The 18,116-nt window shown below is 37.9% G+C and overlaps 2 protein-coding genes across 7 annotated transcripts in view; both read right to left on the reverse strand.

The window, feature by feature from the left end:
* Positions 1–17,975, reverse strand: part of mid1ip1l (MID1 interacting protein 1, like) — a 183,181-nt gene extending 165,206 nt beyond the window's left edge. The window contains exon 1 of the mRNA XM_017475216.3: positions 17,972–17,975. The gene's annotated coding sequence lies outside the window, so the exon portion shown is untranslated. The remainder of the gene's footprint in view (positions 1–17,971) is intronic.
* The window catches only part of ebf1a (EBF transcription factor 1a), a 143,734-nt gene continuing 135,451 nt past the window's right edge, over positions 9,834–18,116 (reverse strand). For 2 of the 6 annotated variants that reach the window (XM_017474868.3, XM_017474869.3), the window contains 2 exons: positions 18,007–18,078; positions 9,834–13,332 (listed from right to left, as the gene is read on the reverse strand). In XM_017474868.3, the coding sequence (XP_017330357.1) occupies positions 18,008–18,078 (71 nt within the window). In that variant the 3' untranslated portion in view covers positions 9,834–13,332; position 18,007. The remainder of the gene's footprint in view (positions 13,333–18,006; positions 18,079–18,116) is intronic. The other 4 variants (XM_053682111.1, XM_017474870.3, XM_017474873.3 and 1 more) reach the window with 2 other exon arrangements.

Below are 18,116 nucleotides of genomic sequence, written 5' to 3' on the forward strand. Positions count from 1 at the left end.
TCTCTGGCTCACCGGGGTTAAACAGAGGCTTGGTAGCCTCGGCTCCAAAGTGGATGGGGCCATGCCGTGGTCACACACTGCTTCATTGGCTGAGCTTCAACAGCAACAAGCATAGATTAATGGCAATCTGTAGCTGATTTTTTGTGGGCAACAAGGCCTGTAAACACGAAGCTTTCACAAGCCCTCCAGCCTGGAGGAGAGGAGCCAGGAGCTGGGTATGATCTCTGCCAAGGGGGTGGAGGGAGGCGGGGGGGGGGGGGGGGGGGGGGGGGGCTGAGATCGGTTGGGGGGAGGCAGATGGATGTTAGGACAGAGGGAGAGATATTTTACAATCAGACACACAACAGAGATTGATAGACAGAGAGAAAAAAAAAACAATCCAAATGGGCTGTATGATGACATTCAATTCCCAAGAGGTGTGAGACTGCGAATGGGAGTGAGAGAAGTGAGAAAAAACTTACAAACTAAATGAGTCTTAAAGGCACATAAATTTGATAAAACATTCAAATCGCTGTCTCCCCTAATAAACCTGGATTCCATTCACAGGCTTTTGTATATTGGTTTAAGACCAACTGGAGCATATTTTGTGTCAAGAGTAAGTGGTCTTGTTATGTTTTGTGAAACTCACTGCCACTCTGATTAAATTGCCTTAATTTCTGTCACTGTTTGCATTTTTACCAATTCAGCATTTAAATACAGCATTGTCTCATTAAATTGCAAATCTTCCGTTTGCTCTCACTGATACACAACATTAATCACAAATTAGCTTGACTTGTGACTCTGCATTTCTCCCATTACAATATAATGGCACTTAATGATGCTTAGGAAACTTAATTAAATGAATAGAATATATAACATGTGAAGCCGCCACCAAGCATCAATCAACGTGCTTCTGTCAATTGGATGCACAAGATTCCAGTCAGCCGAACATGGCACCATTGTGACCCCATTAGGAGTGAATCAAGGGCTGATGTGGCCCTGTGCACACGTCCTTCAGAGCCAGAACAGTGTGAGACTGTTGTTGTGCAACACTGATTAAGGACATGAATATAAACCAGGAATATTCAGTAGTTTCACAATGAAGACAAAGAAATGTATGGTGAATTGGTTAAATTGGAGCCTTTTATTAGGACCTTAAATGAGTTACACTACTACACTATCACTTTTCCAGGTACATTTCATCAATGGTATTAAGATAGCAGAGGATTTGGTTTGTAAGTACATAAGGGTCAGGTAATTGTATTGAGTTTTTAAGCGTATTTGTAATCTGGTTAAAAATGGCCCAAATGCAAAGGGTGCTTGTGTGTCATTTGAAGTTTGAGCTAAGCATGGTCTTGTGACTGTGTGACTTGTGACTATGTTTTGACAGATTTGGATGAGTTCATCACTGTGAGTTCACAGTGTTATGTGGGCCAGATGATGTGGTAAATGTTGGCCATTACTCACAGGTGATCACGTTTTGACCCCAGCCCCTCACTCTCTCTCTTTCTCTCGCTCTCTCTCCGTGAATATGTGTGTGTATAGAACTTTGTACGTAGGCTAATTGTTTGAATTCATCAAAAGCTGCAGATAAATGTTTCATTCATAGCACATCACAAAAGCTAAAGACAAAATCACTAAACCGTGACAGCTATCAAACACATTGGATGTAATATACTGTATTGTTGCTACGCCCCCATGACCTGACCACTTAGCTTTGTGTATTTACTGTGATCTCTGTCCATTTATCGAAGCCATGGTGTTTTAATCATAAAAACACATTCAGATAAATAATTACTACAGTGAAAAAAAGAATAAATAAACTGCTAAAAACACACTGATACCTGTGCTAATGGGTCTGCATGCATTACACAGCCATCTCTCTAAGCTGAATCACTGCCAACTGGCAGCAACTACATCTATGAGAAAAGAAATGCTTGTTTTTTTTAGCCACAGCAATCAAAAGAATGGTAATATATGCAGATTAAACAAACAAACAAACAAAAAAAAAAAACAACAAAACAAAACCTCGTCCAAAAAGGCCCATAAATATATAATATGAATTTATCTAACAGAGTTCATGTGTCCCTTGCTGGTGGCATGGATGAGAGCTAAGCAGCTAAATGCAGTTTCCATCATCCATTAGGTCCCTCAGACCTCTCATTAAGTACAACTCACAGCAAATTACCCATGCCAATTAGAATATGAATCAAACCCAACAAGAGATGCTTCAGTGTCTGGGGGCACATTGCAGCACCTACTGTGGGTGTACAGATCAGGCAAATTTACATCTGCACCCCATAGCCTGTGCAGTGTAACACATACCATTAAAAAGTCTCACATTGGCCTTTCTGCTCTGCAAAGCCAGAGATTCTTTTTTCGTTTTCAATTCAGATACAGCAAGGTCTTGAGTGGGCAAGAATATGAGATACAGACAAAAGCCCAGATAAATGTACTGAGATGAACCCAGATAAACGCACTGAGATGACCATGTAAACCACATGACCATAACTCATGATTTTAAACAGACTTAAAATAAAGTTTAGATATGTGCTTGCCTGTTTCTTTAAAACTCCTAAATGCTCCTTCATTTAAGCATTTAATATTATTAAGTTTCACTCAAATAAGAGTTTGTGATGCCCAAGTTTCTGAGGTGTGAATGTGGTGGAAAACTGGGCCACAGTGAACTGCCCATTTGTTCAATTGTTCAATCCCACAGCAACATAAGCAATAACACAGGAATACACCTGACTGGGAAGACAGTCTTTTTCAGGCATCTCACATACAATTACATACTCACTCCCAACTACGGGCAATGTAGAGCAGCCAATTCACTTAACTGCATGGGCTGCCCACAGTGTACCATACTGATGAAAAAAAATAAATGAATGCAATTTCTGGTTTTCTATCTGAATGTGTCATCAAACTACAAGTCCTTGATAAGGATCAGCATGGCAGCGCACAGCTTTAACACGTACCATAGTATGTTTGAAACCACAAATAAAAAATTCACCTATTTGTACCAGATGCCTTGATCTAGTAGCAGACAATGGAAAAAAAGAGCTTATGCAATACACACATTATCAGCCCCAAAATGGTCAGATATGAAGCTCTGAAGTAAATCTCAATTTATGTCTTTGCCCTTTTCTTTGTATCTTTCTATAATGCTATAAATCTCTCTGCATTCATAAGAAGAGAAAAAGTGTCTACAGTGCAAAATAGACACACTTTCACAAATCTAGATTGGACAAAACCATGCAAGGATGCATAAAGTGAAAATATGACTCTTTGACAGGCTAATCTGAGGTCATAAAACACACAAAGCATGCAGCTTCAGATTTGCTTCTGTGTTTCTCTTCTTTTCCCTCATATCAGAATAGAACTTACCTGCTAAATACAACAATACAACATTTTTTAACATTAATTATATATTAACCATTTACTCAAATATGCAAATGGGTCAGTAGATCATGAAATATGCACATTCATTTCCATATTACAATAGAGTACTGCAGGGGCAACGTATTTTTGTAGGCCAAACCTGGTTCCCTCGACAAAGAGCCAATAGGTTTTTCCATTGGCTTCTGGAGTATTGCAGAAAATAAGCTCTGTGACCAACAAAAGTTTATGATTCTTACATGTTTTGTTCATTAAGACAATCTTCACAATTGAACACAACTTTTATGAATTTTGAAGCCCAAATACAATCGGCAGAAGTAAAAAGTTAGGTTATAAACAAACTACACCATGGTCACATGACTTCAACATCACCACCATTAAGCTTCTGACAAATGGGCAATGCTACAAATTGATAAATCTACAAGTTGGAAAATTTGACTTGGAATAGTTTGCAAGAGCGCAAGTATAAACACAATGAGGCTGTAGTAGATGAGTTTTCCTGTTCGGCACGATAATGTTTAATGTCCCTGACAACCTCTGTAGTCCCATTTAGCCACTTGTTTGCAACCGTCTTTATCAAGACACATAAAGGCTTAACAAAATCATGAATGAGGTATTATTGATGTATTTTATGTTGTAGAATAAAATGTGAAAATATCTTGAGCTTGTGCTAACCACAACCCTTATTTCAGGCATTTAACCAAAAACCCTTTCAAAAAACCCACTGAATTTGGGACGATGGAACCTTAAGTGCTAAAATGCTAACACATTTCCGGGTTTCATGACTTATTCCTGCAGTGCTCTATAACACATTTTTTATACAAATGCATTGTACTCATTGTACAGTTGATTCATACAATAATGTTAAGTGAATACTTTGCATCCTTTATGGATAAAATGTTGCCTAAAAGCTTTATGGTCTATGAGCTGGTTTGTGAAATTATTTAACTGTATCTTTTCTGAAGGCAGGGAAGACTGTGCATGCAAAGCAGTTTATTTTAAGTAAACTACCAATTCAACATAATGTTTTTGAAATGAACTTGATAAAGATATGGCTGTAGATATAGATTGAATGTACATAGATATAGATTTAAAAGTGCCTCTACCTAAAAAAAAAAAAAAAAAAAAAAAAAAGGAAAATGCAAGAAATTGAGTATTTAATATATTTGGAATAAAAGGATGAAATATATTTCTGAATTAAAATATGAATATAAATATCAATAAATTGAGGTTTTTTTATGTTTTTTTTTTTTTTTTTTTTTTTTTTTTTTTTTTTTTTTTTACATATTGTGAAAGCATAAATGTTATTGATATAAATTGTCCAAAAATTTTAACTGAAAATTGGACAAACAGAAGATTTTAACACCAAAGTCACAACCAGGACAGTAAATAACTCTTGGCATTTTTTTTTGTCCCATCATGTTTTGTTAAACCTAATGCCACCAGCCACCAGCTCATCTGTGCTCTTTATAAAGATGTATCTGAAGAGTGCCATGTACACAGGAAGACAAGCAACGCCTTCACCACATGTGTATGTGTGGTGTGTAAGCGTCAGTATGTGTGATGCAAAGAGAGGCAAGGCCTGGTACACTGTCCCTCCCCCCTCTTTCCATCACTCTCCCCATCATCCACATTTCTATAACTTGGCCCCTGTGTTTTTGTGTTGTGTACTGACAGACATGTGTCCCTTGGGAATACCCTCCCCTCCAACCACCACCTGTACCCCCTCCATCACCGATTCTGGTCGCTTTCTTTTCTCTCCTGGCGCCTTCCCCCATTGTCTCCAACGTCTCCCTCTGATCTCACAGATCTCACAGGACCCTCTCTTTCACTCTCTCTTCCTCTTTTGGCAGCTCCCCTCCACTCTCTTGCCTTGTTATTCTTTCTCGTTTTTACACCTCTTAAGTTCGCCATCTTTGTCTTGCTCATCCCTTTTTGGCCCTTTTCTCCTGTCTACCTGAGTTCCCTGGTGGGACTCCTGTTTCCCCCCTCAAAGGCACTTTTCAGCTCTCCCTATCCTCCAATGGTGTTCATCCAGGGAGCCTCAGACGCTCTGCTTTTCTAAATTTATTTTGCTGCTACAGGCAAGGCTAGCTCCTGCATGGTATGTAGTTCTCTTGATCTCCAAGTATTAAGTGAAAGTATGCTGCCCGGGGAGGGATATTTGTGTAGTGAGGAACACTTCCATAGTGGCAACTGCTGGCTATATATTCCTCAGTGCTGTGAGAACCTGATACTTGTCATGGCCAGGTTTAAGGGAAACACAAGTGAACCTGAAGAATGTCACGGGATTTTAAACCAATAGTCATCCCAACATCTAGGGATTTGAAGAATTGTGAATGAGGAAAGTTAGGGTTAGGGATTAGACTGTGACTGAGTACATAGAGAAGTGCATTGAGGACATCACTGTTGTGAAGCACATCACTACACGTGCCAACGAGAAGCCATGGCTGAGGGTTAAGTCTGTACCCTGCTGGGGGCATGAGACGCTGCCTTCAGGTTGGGGGATGGAGCGGCTCTCAGGACAGCAAGGGCTGAGCTTTCCCAGGCCATCAAGAAAGCTAAACATCAGTATGCACAGAGGATTAACAAAAACTTCTGTGATACCAGAGACACCATGTGCATGTAGCAGGGCATCCAGGTCTTAACAGATTACAGAATCACACCACAGGCCAATATTAGTGACACACACCTCCCTGACACGCTTAACAACTTCTATGCATGGTTTGAAGCTCTAAATGACAAACCAGCATGTAAGATTTCCCAATCCCCCAAGGAGCAAGTACTCTTTCTTATGTGAGGAGGATCCTGTCCAGAGTTAACCCACACAAAGCTGCAGGTCCAGTCAACATACCAGGGCGCATACTCAAGGACTGTGCTAATCAGCAGGCAGACGTCCTCACAGACATTTTCAATATCTCCCTGAGCCAAGCTGTAGTCCCCACAAGCTTTTAAAAAAAACATCATCATCCCAGTGCCAAAGAATTCAATGGTGACATGTCTTAATGATTATCGCTTTGTGGCACCGACTCATATTATAATGAAGTGTTTCGAACAACTATTCATGAGATACATCAAATCCGCCCTCCCTGCCTCACTGGACCCACTCCGGTTTGCATACCACCCAACCGCTCCACCAATGACGCCATCTCACACTCACTGTCACACCTGGACACTAAGGGCACTTATGTTAGAATGCTGTTCATTGACTTTAGTTCAGCATTCAACACAATCATCCCCCAGCAGCTGGTTAAGAAACTCCTCGTCCTGGGCCTTGACACCTCCCTCTGTAATTGGATTCTCGACTTTCTGACAGAGAGACCACAGACAGTATGCATCGGCAGCAGAACATCAGGCACCATCATGCTGCCCCCCCACGGGCTGTGTACTCAGCCCACTGCTGTTCATGCTGCTCACGATGACTGTTCTGCCAAGTCTGAATCCAATCATATCATCAAGTTCGGTGACAACACGACAGTGGTGGGCCTTATCAGTGAAAATGATGAAACATCATACAGAGAGGAAGTGGAGCAACTGGTGAGATGGTGCAGTGAAAACAACCTGTCTCTTAATGTAAAAAAACCCCAAAAGAGATGGTTGTAGATATTAGGAGGATGCCGACTGACTCCACTCATTGCTTATGAAAGGCTTCATAGTGGAGAGGGTTAGGAGTATCAAATTTCTCCATGTGCACCTCACTGATGAACTCAAGTGGTCTCTCAAGACCAACTCTACAGTGAAGAAGGCACAACACCTCCACTTCCTGCGGAGACTGAAGAGAGCCAGACGACCACTGACCATCCTCACCACCTTCTACAGAGGCACTCTGGAGAGTGTCCTGGCAGGCTGCATCTCTGTATGGTTTGGGGACTGCAAAATATCTGACGTAAGACCCTACAACGCATGGTGAGGACAGCCAAGAAGATCATAGGGGTCTCTCTACCCTCCGTCCAGGACACCTTTTGGACACGCTGTGCATGCAGAGCCTTCTCGATTATGAAGCCCCCCCCCCAACACACACACAGACTGTTTGTACTGCTACATATTATCCATTGTTGCATTCCACTCCAGCTGCACTTATCTGCTTAAATATCTAAATTCATGCAAATATGTTTATATTCGGTGTGCACACAGCATCTTCAATTCCTTGTAGTACTATTGTGCCTCATATATGTTGTCTTGTTACATTGCACTGTTTCTTTCTTTGTTTTTTTTATGCACCATGGTCTGAGAGAAATGATATTTTGTTCAGTTTTATACATTGTATGTGGATGAATGACAATAAAGTTAACCTAAACTTGAATACTTAGCTTGTCTCTCAAAATCTACAACTTAGTGTTCTTAAAAGTAAAATATAGCTCTTCAGTCAACACTATTCTCTTCTGTGTTATTTTTATTTGTACCTTATAATGCTGCTTTACTGCTTTGAGTTGCTTGTATTTCTGTTGTGTCCTTGGCCTTTGGAAAAATGCTACATAAATTAAACATATTATTTTAATATTAGATAGCTATTAATCTTGTTGTTTTCTGATAACAGTGAATAAGTGAGAGACTGAGGGAGAGAGTGAGAATATATTTATATTATAATAATACTGTATACAATATACTATATTGATATTATTGTAAGAACTGCAGTGTTAATATGGATAAAGTTGTAACAAAAGTCATACATTTGGACTCTGATAACACCCTTATAAATGTAGTTTTAAAGTAATCAACAGTGTCATTACCAATGATTGGTCAAATCAGCTCTATAAAGAATCTGTCTGTGAATGTCAACAGTGATAAGTGACATCAGCACTCACCTGCATATAAACTTCTGTGAGAGAGAGAGAGAGAGAGAGAGAGAGAGAGAGAGAGAGAGAGAGAGAGAGAGAGAGAGAGAGAGAGAGAGAGAGAACAGAAGGAGGTTGCTTGATATCACACCAGGGATCTATAATGTTTAAAGCAGGCTTTGTGTGTTAAGTGGCTCTCGGCAGGGGTGCAGACGGGAGGTGAAGAGGGTGGTGGTTGTGTCTCAATAATCCATTAGCTAATGGCTATCTAAAGCTCTTCCTCCTTCTTCCACACAGCAGCTGTTTGAACAATAAAGCTGAAGAAGGAAGCATGCACCGCATCACTTTATTCTTCATTTAGTTTACTAGTGTACTAAAACAGCAGAACTAACTTACTGTGTAATATTAAATCTATAAAATCATCTCACTGTTATGTAAATGATTAAAAACCTGACTCTCTTGTAAAAGTCTGGGCTTCTTGCTCAATTCCCACATGAAAAAATACTGTAGTATACTTTAGTATTTACTATGGTACACTGTAGTAAATTTTATTATAATGTACTATATTATAGTATTTGCTACATTTTGTTAATATATATTACTGCATACTGTATAAATAAATAGTGATTGATAAACAGTTTTAAATATTAGAGTTACTATAGAATACTATGGGATACTACTGTGTTCTAGTGTTCATTATAATGCCCTAAAATTTTTTACAACATTCACTTGTGCTGTGAATTTTGTCACACATATTGTAGTACAGTATAGTACAGTTCTAGAAAATTTATTACAGTAATGACTGTATTTTTTTTTTTTTTTTTCCTATAGTTTCCTATAGTTACTATGGTTATATTTATACTATAGTTACTATAGTTACTAGAGTTACCACAACAAATTACCACATATCACTGCAATTTACTATAGTATTTTTACTATAGTAAGGTTCAAGAACACGATAGTATTTACTACAGGAATTCTACTACATTTTCTATAGTAAATTTACTCTAAAATACTAATGTTTTTCTCATGTGGGTTTTTTGACCCTCCTCCAATTAGTCATTTAGTTATATCATTTCTTTATTTAGTACAAATCAGATGTACAAACAACAATAATCCCTATAGTGCTGAAACCAGGCAGTGCTTTGATTTTTTTTTTTAACTGATATTAATGATTCAAACTTACTTTTCATTACTGTTTCAGGGTTCCTTTGCAGCTCACTCCAAAGCTCACCTATTGGGGTCAAGTTCAGTAAAAAAGCTTTACGACTTTTACAACAAGAGGGTGTTGAACCAGTTACGCAAAGTAAAAAAAAAAAAAGGATTAATTTTTGCTGATGACTGTAAATGCAATTGATGAATCAATTAAACAAAACGTGCAGGTCAATTAATAAGTTTTGGAGCCCATCATTAACATTAGGGGACGTTCATAAAAAAAACATTCGTTTTTTAAGAGAAATCAGTAGTAATAGTATGGAGGGATGTTGAAGGGGATTGAGGGTCATGTGGAGAATCTAAGCTCCAAAACAAGTGTTTGTAATGATTTTACATTCAGGGACTTATAAGCGTCTATCAGAAAACGGAAGAGGGCAAAACCTTATAGATGAAAATAGTTTGGGAATCCATGTATACGTGTATCAAAAGAGCACTACCTGAAACAAGAAAAGGATACTTGCAAGATCACAGACAAGAAGTAACTTTAATTTAATATTGTGAATTTTAAAAGTTATTTTACAGCCTTCATCCAAAAAAAATTATAACAATCTATACAGTAGTTTTTGTCAACAGAACTGCTCAGTGTGGATCCATTCAAAGACATGACAACAAAAACAACAACAACAACAAAAACAACAAACAAACAAACAAAAAATAGAGAAAAGATTAGAGGAAAAGGAAAAATGGGAACCAGCTTTTTTGGTTTGAGTACTGTGTTATGTAGAATGCTTGTTGCTTTATCAGCTGTTCCTCCTGATCAGAAAGATGGAAACGTGTACAAAGAGGCCATTGTAGGACAGCCATATATTTATAATTCATATGAAAGGAAAAGTTTGTTCCACTCTGAAAGAGTGAGAATGTGATAGACAAGCCCAAGCACTGCTTTTTCATCAGTGGCTTCTGTCAAAATGTCCACATGCACGCACACACACACACACACACACACACACACACACACACACACACACACACACACACACACACACACAAGCACACACACATAGAGAGAAAGAGAGAGAAAAACAAACTCAACATTGGTTCATGAAAAGCCATATTCTCTGTTTGACGGTAACACACACTACAGAAAGCAGCACTTTATTTTGCTCACAAAGGGCCACGCACATTTCAGCCTAAACACTCAGGGCTCTGTTGGCAATATTGTTCCAACAGGCAATTTGGCTTGCAGAAGAAAGAGGGTTAACAGCAAAGCAAACACAGTTAGCGTAAGAGCCTGAGAGGCAACATGTTGTGCTCTGACATTCAGACTTCTCACTCCAGAGGGCGAAATGTGTCAGTGCTACTTAATGGAGCACTAAGACAGCATTACACACACACACACACACACACACACACACACACACACACACACACACACACACACACACACACACACACACACACGCACAAAGTAAAGTGTGCTACCATCTGCAGAGTTACACCATCATATCGGCACTCTGTAAGCTAAATATGAACTTCTGGCTTAAATGATATGGCTTTTTAGGGTTTTCCCACTCACACACTAATAAAACAAACAAAATTAAAAAGGCAGTTTTTTTTTGTTTTAAATTAATAATAAAGTGCACCCCATTTCCCTTTGCAAAATACATAGCTACAATACACATTAAATATGAATCATACAGTCTCTCCATACACAACATTATCTTCCACATTATACTTCATATTCCAAACCAATACAAAAAAACACAAACCCTTCATTTACCCTTTCCCTGCTTTGATTAGCGGGGTTTTATTAACAGTATTTAGGTAAAACTGCCCAATTTGTGCTTTTTTTTTATGTCAGAAATCTGTCCCATAAGAAAGTTGATGGCATTATAGAATGGTGGTGATGGGACTGTGCAAGTGATTGTATGCTTATTAGCTTGCATTGTTAAGGCATCTAAACTGCTGGTACTGGTAAAGTGAAAAGACTAAGACAGAAATATACAGGTATATAAGCAGGCATAAATAATTAACAAATAAAAAGAATAGAGAAGCATAGGAAAGTAAACCCAAAAGAGAAAGAAAGTATTTTCATATTTCATCAAAAAAAAAAAAAAAAAAAAATCCCCTCTGGTTTCAACACACAAAATGGAACTGTCACTCTCAGGAGAGAAGAGCCCATGCATATTATTAGTTTAACAGTATTAACTTTTGTAAGCAACAACAAAAAAAGATAGATTTATATATTCATCATATATATATATTTATATATATATATTTTAAAAATCTACACTACTAAATGCTATCAGAATAAGATGCTACTTTTTCCATACATTAAAAAAAGGCCAAAAATGAAACAAATTCTTTTAACTTACAAATTGTTCAAAAATAGACAATGGATTTTTTTTTTTCATGAATGTAATTTAAAAATGAGAACATGGCAAACCTGAAAAGTAAATAGAAACAATCCATGAAGTACATTTCAAAAACAAAGACAAAGGTGGCGAATACAACGGCACATAATCACATATAAACTTCCACACTTGAATCAAATGAGGGCAGAAAAGCAATGTACAAACTTTAAATACATCATGTACATGAACATTTTACAGAACCTAGTTTTAATTTGCAGATTCGTGTTGGTTTCCTGTTCCTGTTGCTTTTCCTTACTACAGTCAGTGAGAGGGTTAGCTTAGAATAGATCAGATTAGAGTACAGATCACTGGTGATACTAAACTGAAAAGCTGCCATAAGACATTTCAATATATAAATATATGTAACATTTTTGCAACAAAAAAAGCATATATACAAAATAATTGACTAGCAGAGAGAGCTGATTAAATGGTCGTTAGTTGAATGTTTAACACTTTTTGAAGAAGAGGATGTTACAGCTAAATATCAACATCCTCTGTTCATTTTCTTCATGTTTGTTTTAGCAGCCAGAACAGGCGTGCATTCCTCTCCTGCCTCCCTTCATTTGATCCTTCACAGCAAAGATGACACACGGAGAAAAAGTAATAATCACAGGCTTGTGGTATTTTGTTATTTTTCATTTGAACTAAACCAACAACTGTTCAAATTCAAATTCATATTCATATAGATTGTTTCTTATGACTTCATTATGTTGCCTCATACAAACATCCTTCAGGACGTGTAAAAAATATTTTCAAAGCTAACAGCATAGCAACACATAGTGTACTTTCTTTGCTGTGTAGTACATATTCTGGCACTGATAAGCAGCAAATTATTTTTGTACAAATATAAATATGGATTAATTAAAAAATTTCTATTCCCCAAGCACTCCTCCCTGGGAGCAGGATGTGGGTCTGGGATCTTCACAGTGGGCTAATGAAAATCAACTCATGACTGCTTTTTTTCTTGTGTTCTCCTGTCCATAAAGACAGATTATCGAACCAGCATGTATCTGGACAACCAATACAAAAGATGACTGAATATGGTGGTAAAACTTAAACAAACAAAACAAAAAGCAACGTGTACGGCAAACTTCATTTGTTGGCCATGGACTAGCGCCATGATAAAGAGTTCATTTTCAATTTGTTTGTACAGAAAACACCTGTTTACACAGTTGTTCAGTATTATAAATTTCTTAAACATCTCAAAAACATAAAACAAATTCACCTTTTAAACAGAACTGCATTTCCCCCCTCACTGCTATACAACAGGAACATTACAGATGAAACTGCTTTCATAGTGTCATATGTGTATGGTACAGTCTGTATAAAACGCATATAATGTTCACTTCAAAACGACTTCGAGTTTAAAAATTAATTTAGAAAAAAATCAAACCAACACCCCAGACTTTTCCATTCATTTCAAATTCCTTGTAAAAAGGCCTGAGTTTTCAAAGTTGGGGTTTTTCTTTTTTTGTTCTCCTTGTCCTCATGGAGACAGGCAGACCTTCAGGGTCCAGGCTGAGGGGGTTTTGAGCATGAGCTGATATAAAACGTGTCTCATCAGCAGCCTGGGAGCCACTACATGGGAGGAACGATCATCCCTGTGATCGCTGTTCAGGAGAGAGAGAGAGAGAGAGAGAGAGAGAGAGAGAGAGAGAGAGAGAAAGTGAGAGAAAGTGAGAGAGAGAGAGAGAGAGAGAGAGAATGTAGGCCTTTAGGTCATGTATCATCTTACTTCAGTGTTTAGTTCCATGTAACAGTTCCAAATAAAAGCAGTTTGAGCATCTGGTATGCACACGCTGTTTAAATGAAATGAACAAATCGAAATCTCTTTGCCCCACAGTTATTCTGGCTTAGATTCCAACTATTCCACTGATTGATTATAAAATACATAGTGTAATAATTATTTATTACTGTAAAGAAGGAAATATGATACAAAGGAAAACAGAACAAAATACTTAAAGGAGAAAGAAAGAGCGTTAAACTGCGGGCACATGCTGTAGAACGCATGCATTGACAACCAAAGAAAGATCCAATGGGAATGAAGGAAAAAACAGACAACAGAAGGAGACCATGTGAATGAGTCAGTTATAGTGTTTAATAAAGTTGAGGAATGTGTAAAGAACGTTAGACATTGGATGTGTATTAACGTCATTCTACTTAATTCTGATAAGACAGAAGTACTTGTACTGGGACCATGTGCAGCTAGATGTAAGCTTTCAGATTACATAATAACTCTGGATGGCCTTTCTGTTTCATCATGTACAGCAGTAAAAGAACTTGGAGTAATTATTGACCCCGGTCTTTCATTTGAGACTAAGCCTTCTTTCATCTCAGAAATATTTCTAAGATAAGAAATATAATGTCACTACATGATGCAGAAATATTAGTTCATGCTTTCGTAACCTCTAGACTAGATTACTGTAATGCCTTACTGTCTGGATGTTCCTGGAGGAGCATAAACAAACTCCAGTTAGTCCAGAATGCAGCTGCTAGAGTCCTAACTAGAACCAGAAGATATGACCACATCACCCTGAGCTTATCCACACTGCATAGGCTCCCAGTAAAATCTCGCATTGATTATAAAATACTAATAATATTAGTATATTATTATATTATTATATTATTAGTATAATATTATAATATACTAATAAAGCACTGAATGGTCTCACACCACAGTACCTGAACAAACTTTTGACCTTTTATGATCTGCCATGCCTACTTCGATCAAAAGGTGCAGGGTATTTGTTGGTACCTGGAATAGTGACGGCTACAGCAGGGGGAAGAGCTTTCTCTTACAAAGCCCCACAGTTATGGAACAGCCTTCCAATTAGTGTTCAGGACTCAGACACAGTCTCAGTGTTTAAGTCCAGGCTGAAAATATATTTGTTTACTCAAGCTTACCATGAATAGACTTTTTTAATGCAAAGTACACAGTCTTATCCATTATCCAATAGTAAGCATACCTAATGATCTCTCCCTCTTTTTACCACCCTCTCCCATTCTGTCGAGCTACACATGATATTATGGAGATGCCAGTCATCCTGACCCTTTCTGCTCTCTGGATCTGCCTGATCCATCCTGAAAGCTCTACTTCTGGTTGGTCTTAGGGAGTTTTTCCTTGCCACAGTCGCCACTGTCTTGCTCAATAGGGATAAATTCACACACTTAAAATCTGCATTCTGTGTTTATATGTTTCTGTACAGCTGCTTTGAGACAATGTCTATTGTTAAAACCACTATACAAATAAAATTGAATTGAATTGCTTTGAATAGTGAAAAATATTGAGTCTTGCTTGCTGTTCGTTGAAATCGCAGTTTTGCATACACTGAGACTTTATATGATTCTTTGATCTGTCGCAATTGTGTATGTCCTCTATGTTTAATTAGAGTCAATTGTCAGGAAAAATAATAACTCGGTTTAATGGTTGTAAATCAGTTCCCCTCCTCCATCAGGGACCCATTATGTGAACAATTCATCTACACAATTAGTGATAAGACTATAGGACAACCTCCGTGCTTGAGCTATAATTTGAGAGTGCTGTGGAATACATTAAACAATGTCTGTCTCCCACAAGGACCTAGTTTCTTATGGCTAGAGGAGACTAATATCGTATTCCAATGGTCAAAAGACTGAGATCTTGCTAAGTTTATGTGCTGGTCGAATTTAATTGCAGGGAATGCCTTTCAGAAACACCATTTCAATTGCTTTGAATAAAGTGAATAAGACAGATTACAGTCTACTCCTTGTCCCCTGAGACTAGATCACATTTGCTGTTCATCTATTCCTTCATGTGTCAAATGACAAACAAACCTGCAACCAATAAATAAACAAATATCGTAAATTCATATTCTAAGTGTCATTAACTTGACTGCCTGCATAAATACCTCCAGCACAGACAAACAGCATGTGCTCCTCACAGGTCCGAGAAGCTCATAAAGCTGATGATTCCAGCAATACAGGCAAAAAAAAAAGTTGCATAAATTTTGAAGCAGAGCGAGGGGAATGTAAGATTCCCCACATGAGAGATCATGCTGTATTTCCTCACCTCTCTATGCTCTACAGACCTCAACACTACTGGTGATTTTTCATATACCATATTGGCGCCCTATTGATCGGCCCTCCATACTCTGCTTTAATTCCCAGCCTATTACTTGAGTGCCTCATACTAGCTCAGTGGAAGGGTGGGGAGGATGAACTGCACCTCATCAGGGTCATAGGTGCTGTACACAGTGAGAGGAAGCACTTACTACACCATGATAAGCGCTGTCTGCCTATCAGACTCAATTACTTTTACACTGAACTCTCAGCACAGACTATCCGACCACACTGTGTGAAAGCTTAAGGGTTACTATTTCCTGTCTATACTTAGTCTGAGGCCTTGATTTACTAAAGGTTTGTGAGTGTAAAACACATGCAGACATGGTAATAGCCACAAAAATACTTGCAAGATAATTTACTACCATGGTCTGTAGTGTCATTGATGATGATGATGATAATAATAATAATAATAATAATAATAATAATAATAATAATAATCATCATCATCATCATCATCATAATCATCATCTGTAAGTCTCTCTGGGTGTTTGTTTAATGCTGTGACTGTAAATATTTTGGGGCAAATTAGTAAACCAAGCAGCTGGATTATTATTACAAAATGTTCTACTGAGTTCATGCTGTGTTTCCTCTGAATACCAGACACAGTAAATAGAAAATTCGTAATCCTTTCTTTGAAACAAAAAGCACTAAACTTATGGTTATGGTTATCTGTTCTTTTGTGTCCTTTTGTACTTTGATTAGACAGTGTACTCAATACACCAACTTTTAGTTTTTCCTCCAAACGTAGTTTACTGAAAAAAATAAAAAATAATAATAGATCATTAATAATAATCCACTTTTTCATATTCATTCACTTTTTCATATTCCTACAGAGGATGCATAATGGAAATGTCACTAAAACAGGCTGAAAGATATTAGACTATATGGAGATTAAAACTAGGAGGCATGTAATCATGTTACAGGACTGCTACTGATTGGCTGCATGAATCTACAGTGCTGGGCTTGTTACAGTCAGCCCATACTCTCGCCTGACCGCTGGTGGTGCTGTTGCACTCAGTCTCACAAAAATCCAAAATAATACTCTTTTAAACATTTGTTAACCAGAAATAAGACAAGGTGGATGGAAAAAATAAACTGAAATTTTTATTTTTTATCTTTGAAAGACAGGCGGGGCTATACTGTGTTAACAAGCCACCCTGCATAACACAATATACACTCACGTCTACACTATTTTCACATTCATGTTTATTTTGAACAGTTTTTGACATACAGTATCTCACAAAAGTGAGTACACCCCTCACATTTTTGTAAATATTTGATTATATCTTTTCATGTGACAACACTGAAGAAATGACACTTTGCTACAATGTAAAGTAGTGAGTGTACAGCTCGTGTAACAATGTAAATTTGCTGTCACCTCAAAATAACTCAACACAGCTATTAATGTCTAAACCGCTGGCAACAAAAGTGAGTACACCCCTAAGTGAAAATGTCCAAATTGTACACTCATTACTTTACATTGTAGCAAAGTGTCATTTCTTCAGTGTTGTCACATGAAAAGTTATAATCAAATATTTACAAAACTGTGAGGGGTGTACTCACTCTTGTGAGATACTGTATCTTATCACCTTTAATCTGTGTTATGAGTTTTGGTTTCAGTTTTATTTTTCCAGGAGGCTCTTTGAGATCAGTACCCCCTGTGGCTAGTGAAAACATATAAAATATACAAAAATCTCATTTAAATTGTGCTTCCCCCATTTGTGTCATTCAGACAATTATCTTTGTAAATATCACTTTGCAACACACCGACTCACTGTGCACATATTTATCCGAATACAATTTGGGAGAGAAAATGAGTAAAATTAGGCCTGAGTGTACAATGAATGCAGTATCACTGAGGTTATGTGCGGTGACTATACACTAGGTATACGAAACTATGATAAAAAAAAAAGACCATACAAAAACAACTGAGAACAGGATTAGCAAGCAGCACTTCTGAAACTGCAGCGAGGGGCAGAAAACAGGAAACAGGAAGTCATGAAGGAAAGTAAACACAAATGGCATGCTGACAGTGATGGACAGTCTGTCCTCAGCAACCCAGCAGAGGAGAGAGAAGCATGGAAGAGTAGGGTGATGAAGAGTAGGGTGCAAAGAAGGCTAAAATGACAGGCATGCTAATGGACTAAGGGGGAAAGACAGAGAGAGATACAGATGTCACATACTTCAGGAGAAGGCCAGTCCCTGCAGGGAGCTGGCTGTGGAATACTTGCTAGAGTCCACAAAAGACTGATCTACTGGAGACATGGAGAGGGAGAAGGGTCACAGGAAGGAT

This window comes from Ictalurus punctatus, chromosome 8 (genome assembly GCF_001660625.3).
Source record: "Ictalurus punctatus breed USDA103 chromosome 8, Coco_2.0, whole genome shotgun sequence".
Classification (NCBI taxonomy): domain Eukaryota; kingdom Metazoa; phylum Chordata; class Actinopteri; order Siluriformes; family Ictaluridae; genus Ictalurus; species Ictalurus punctatus.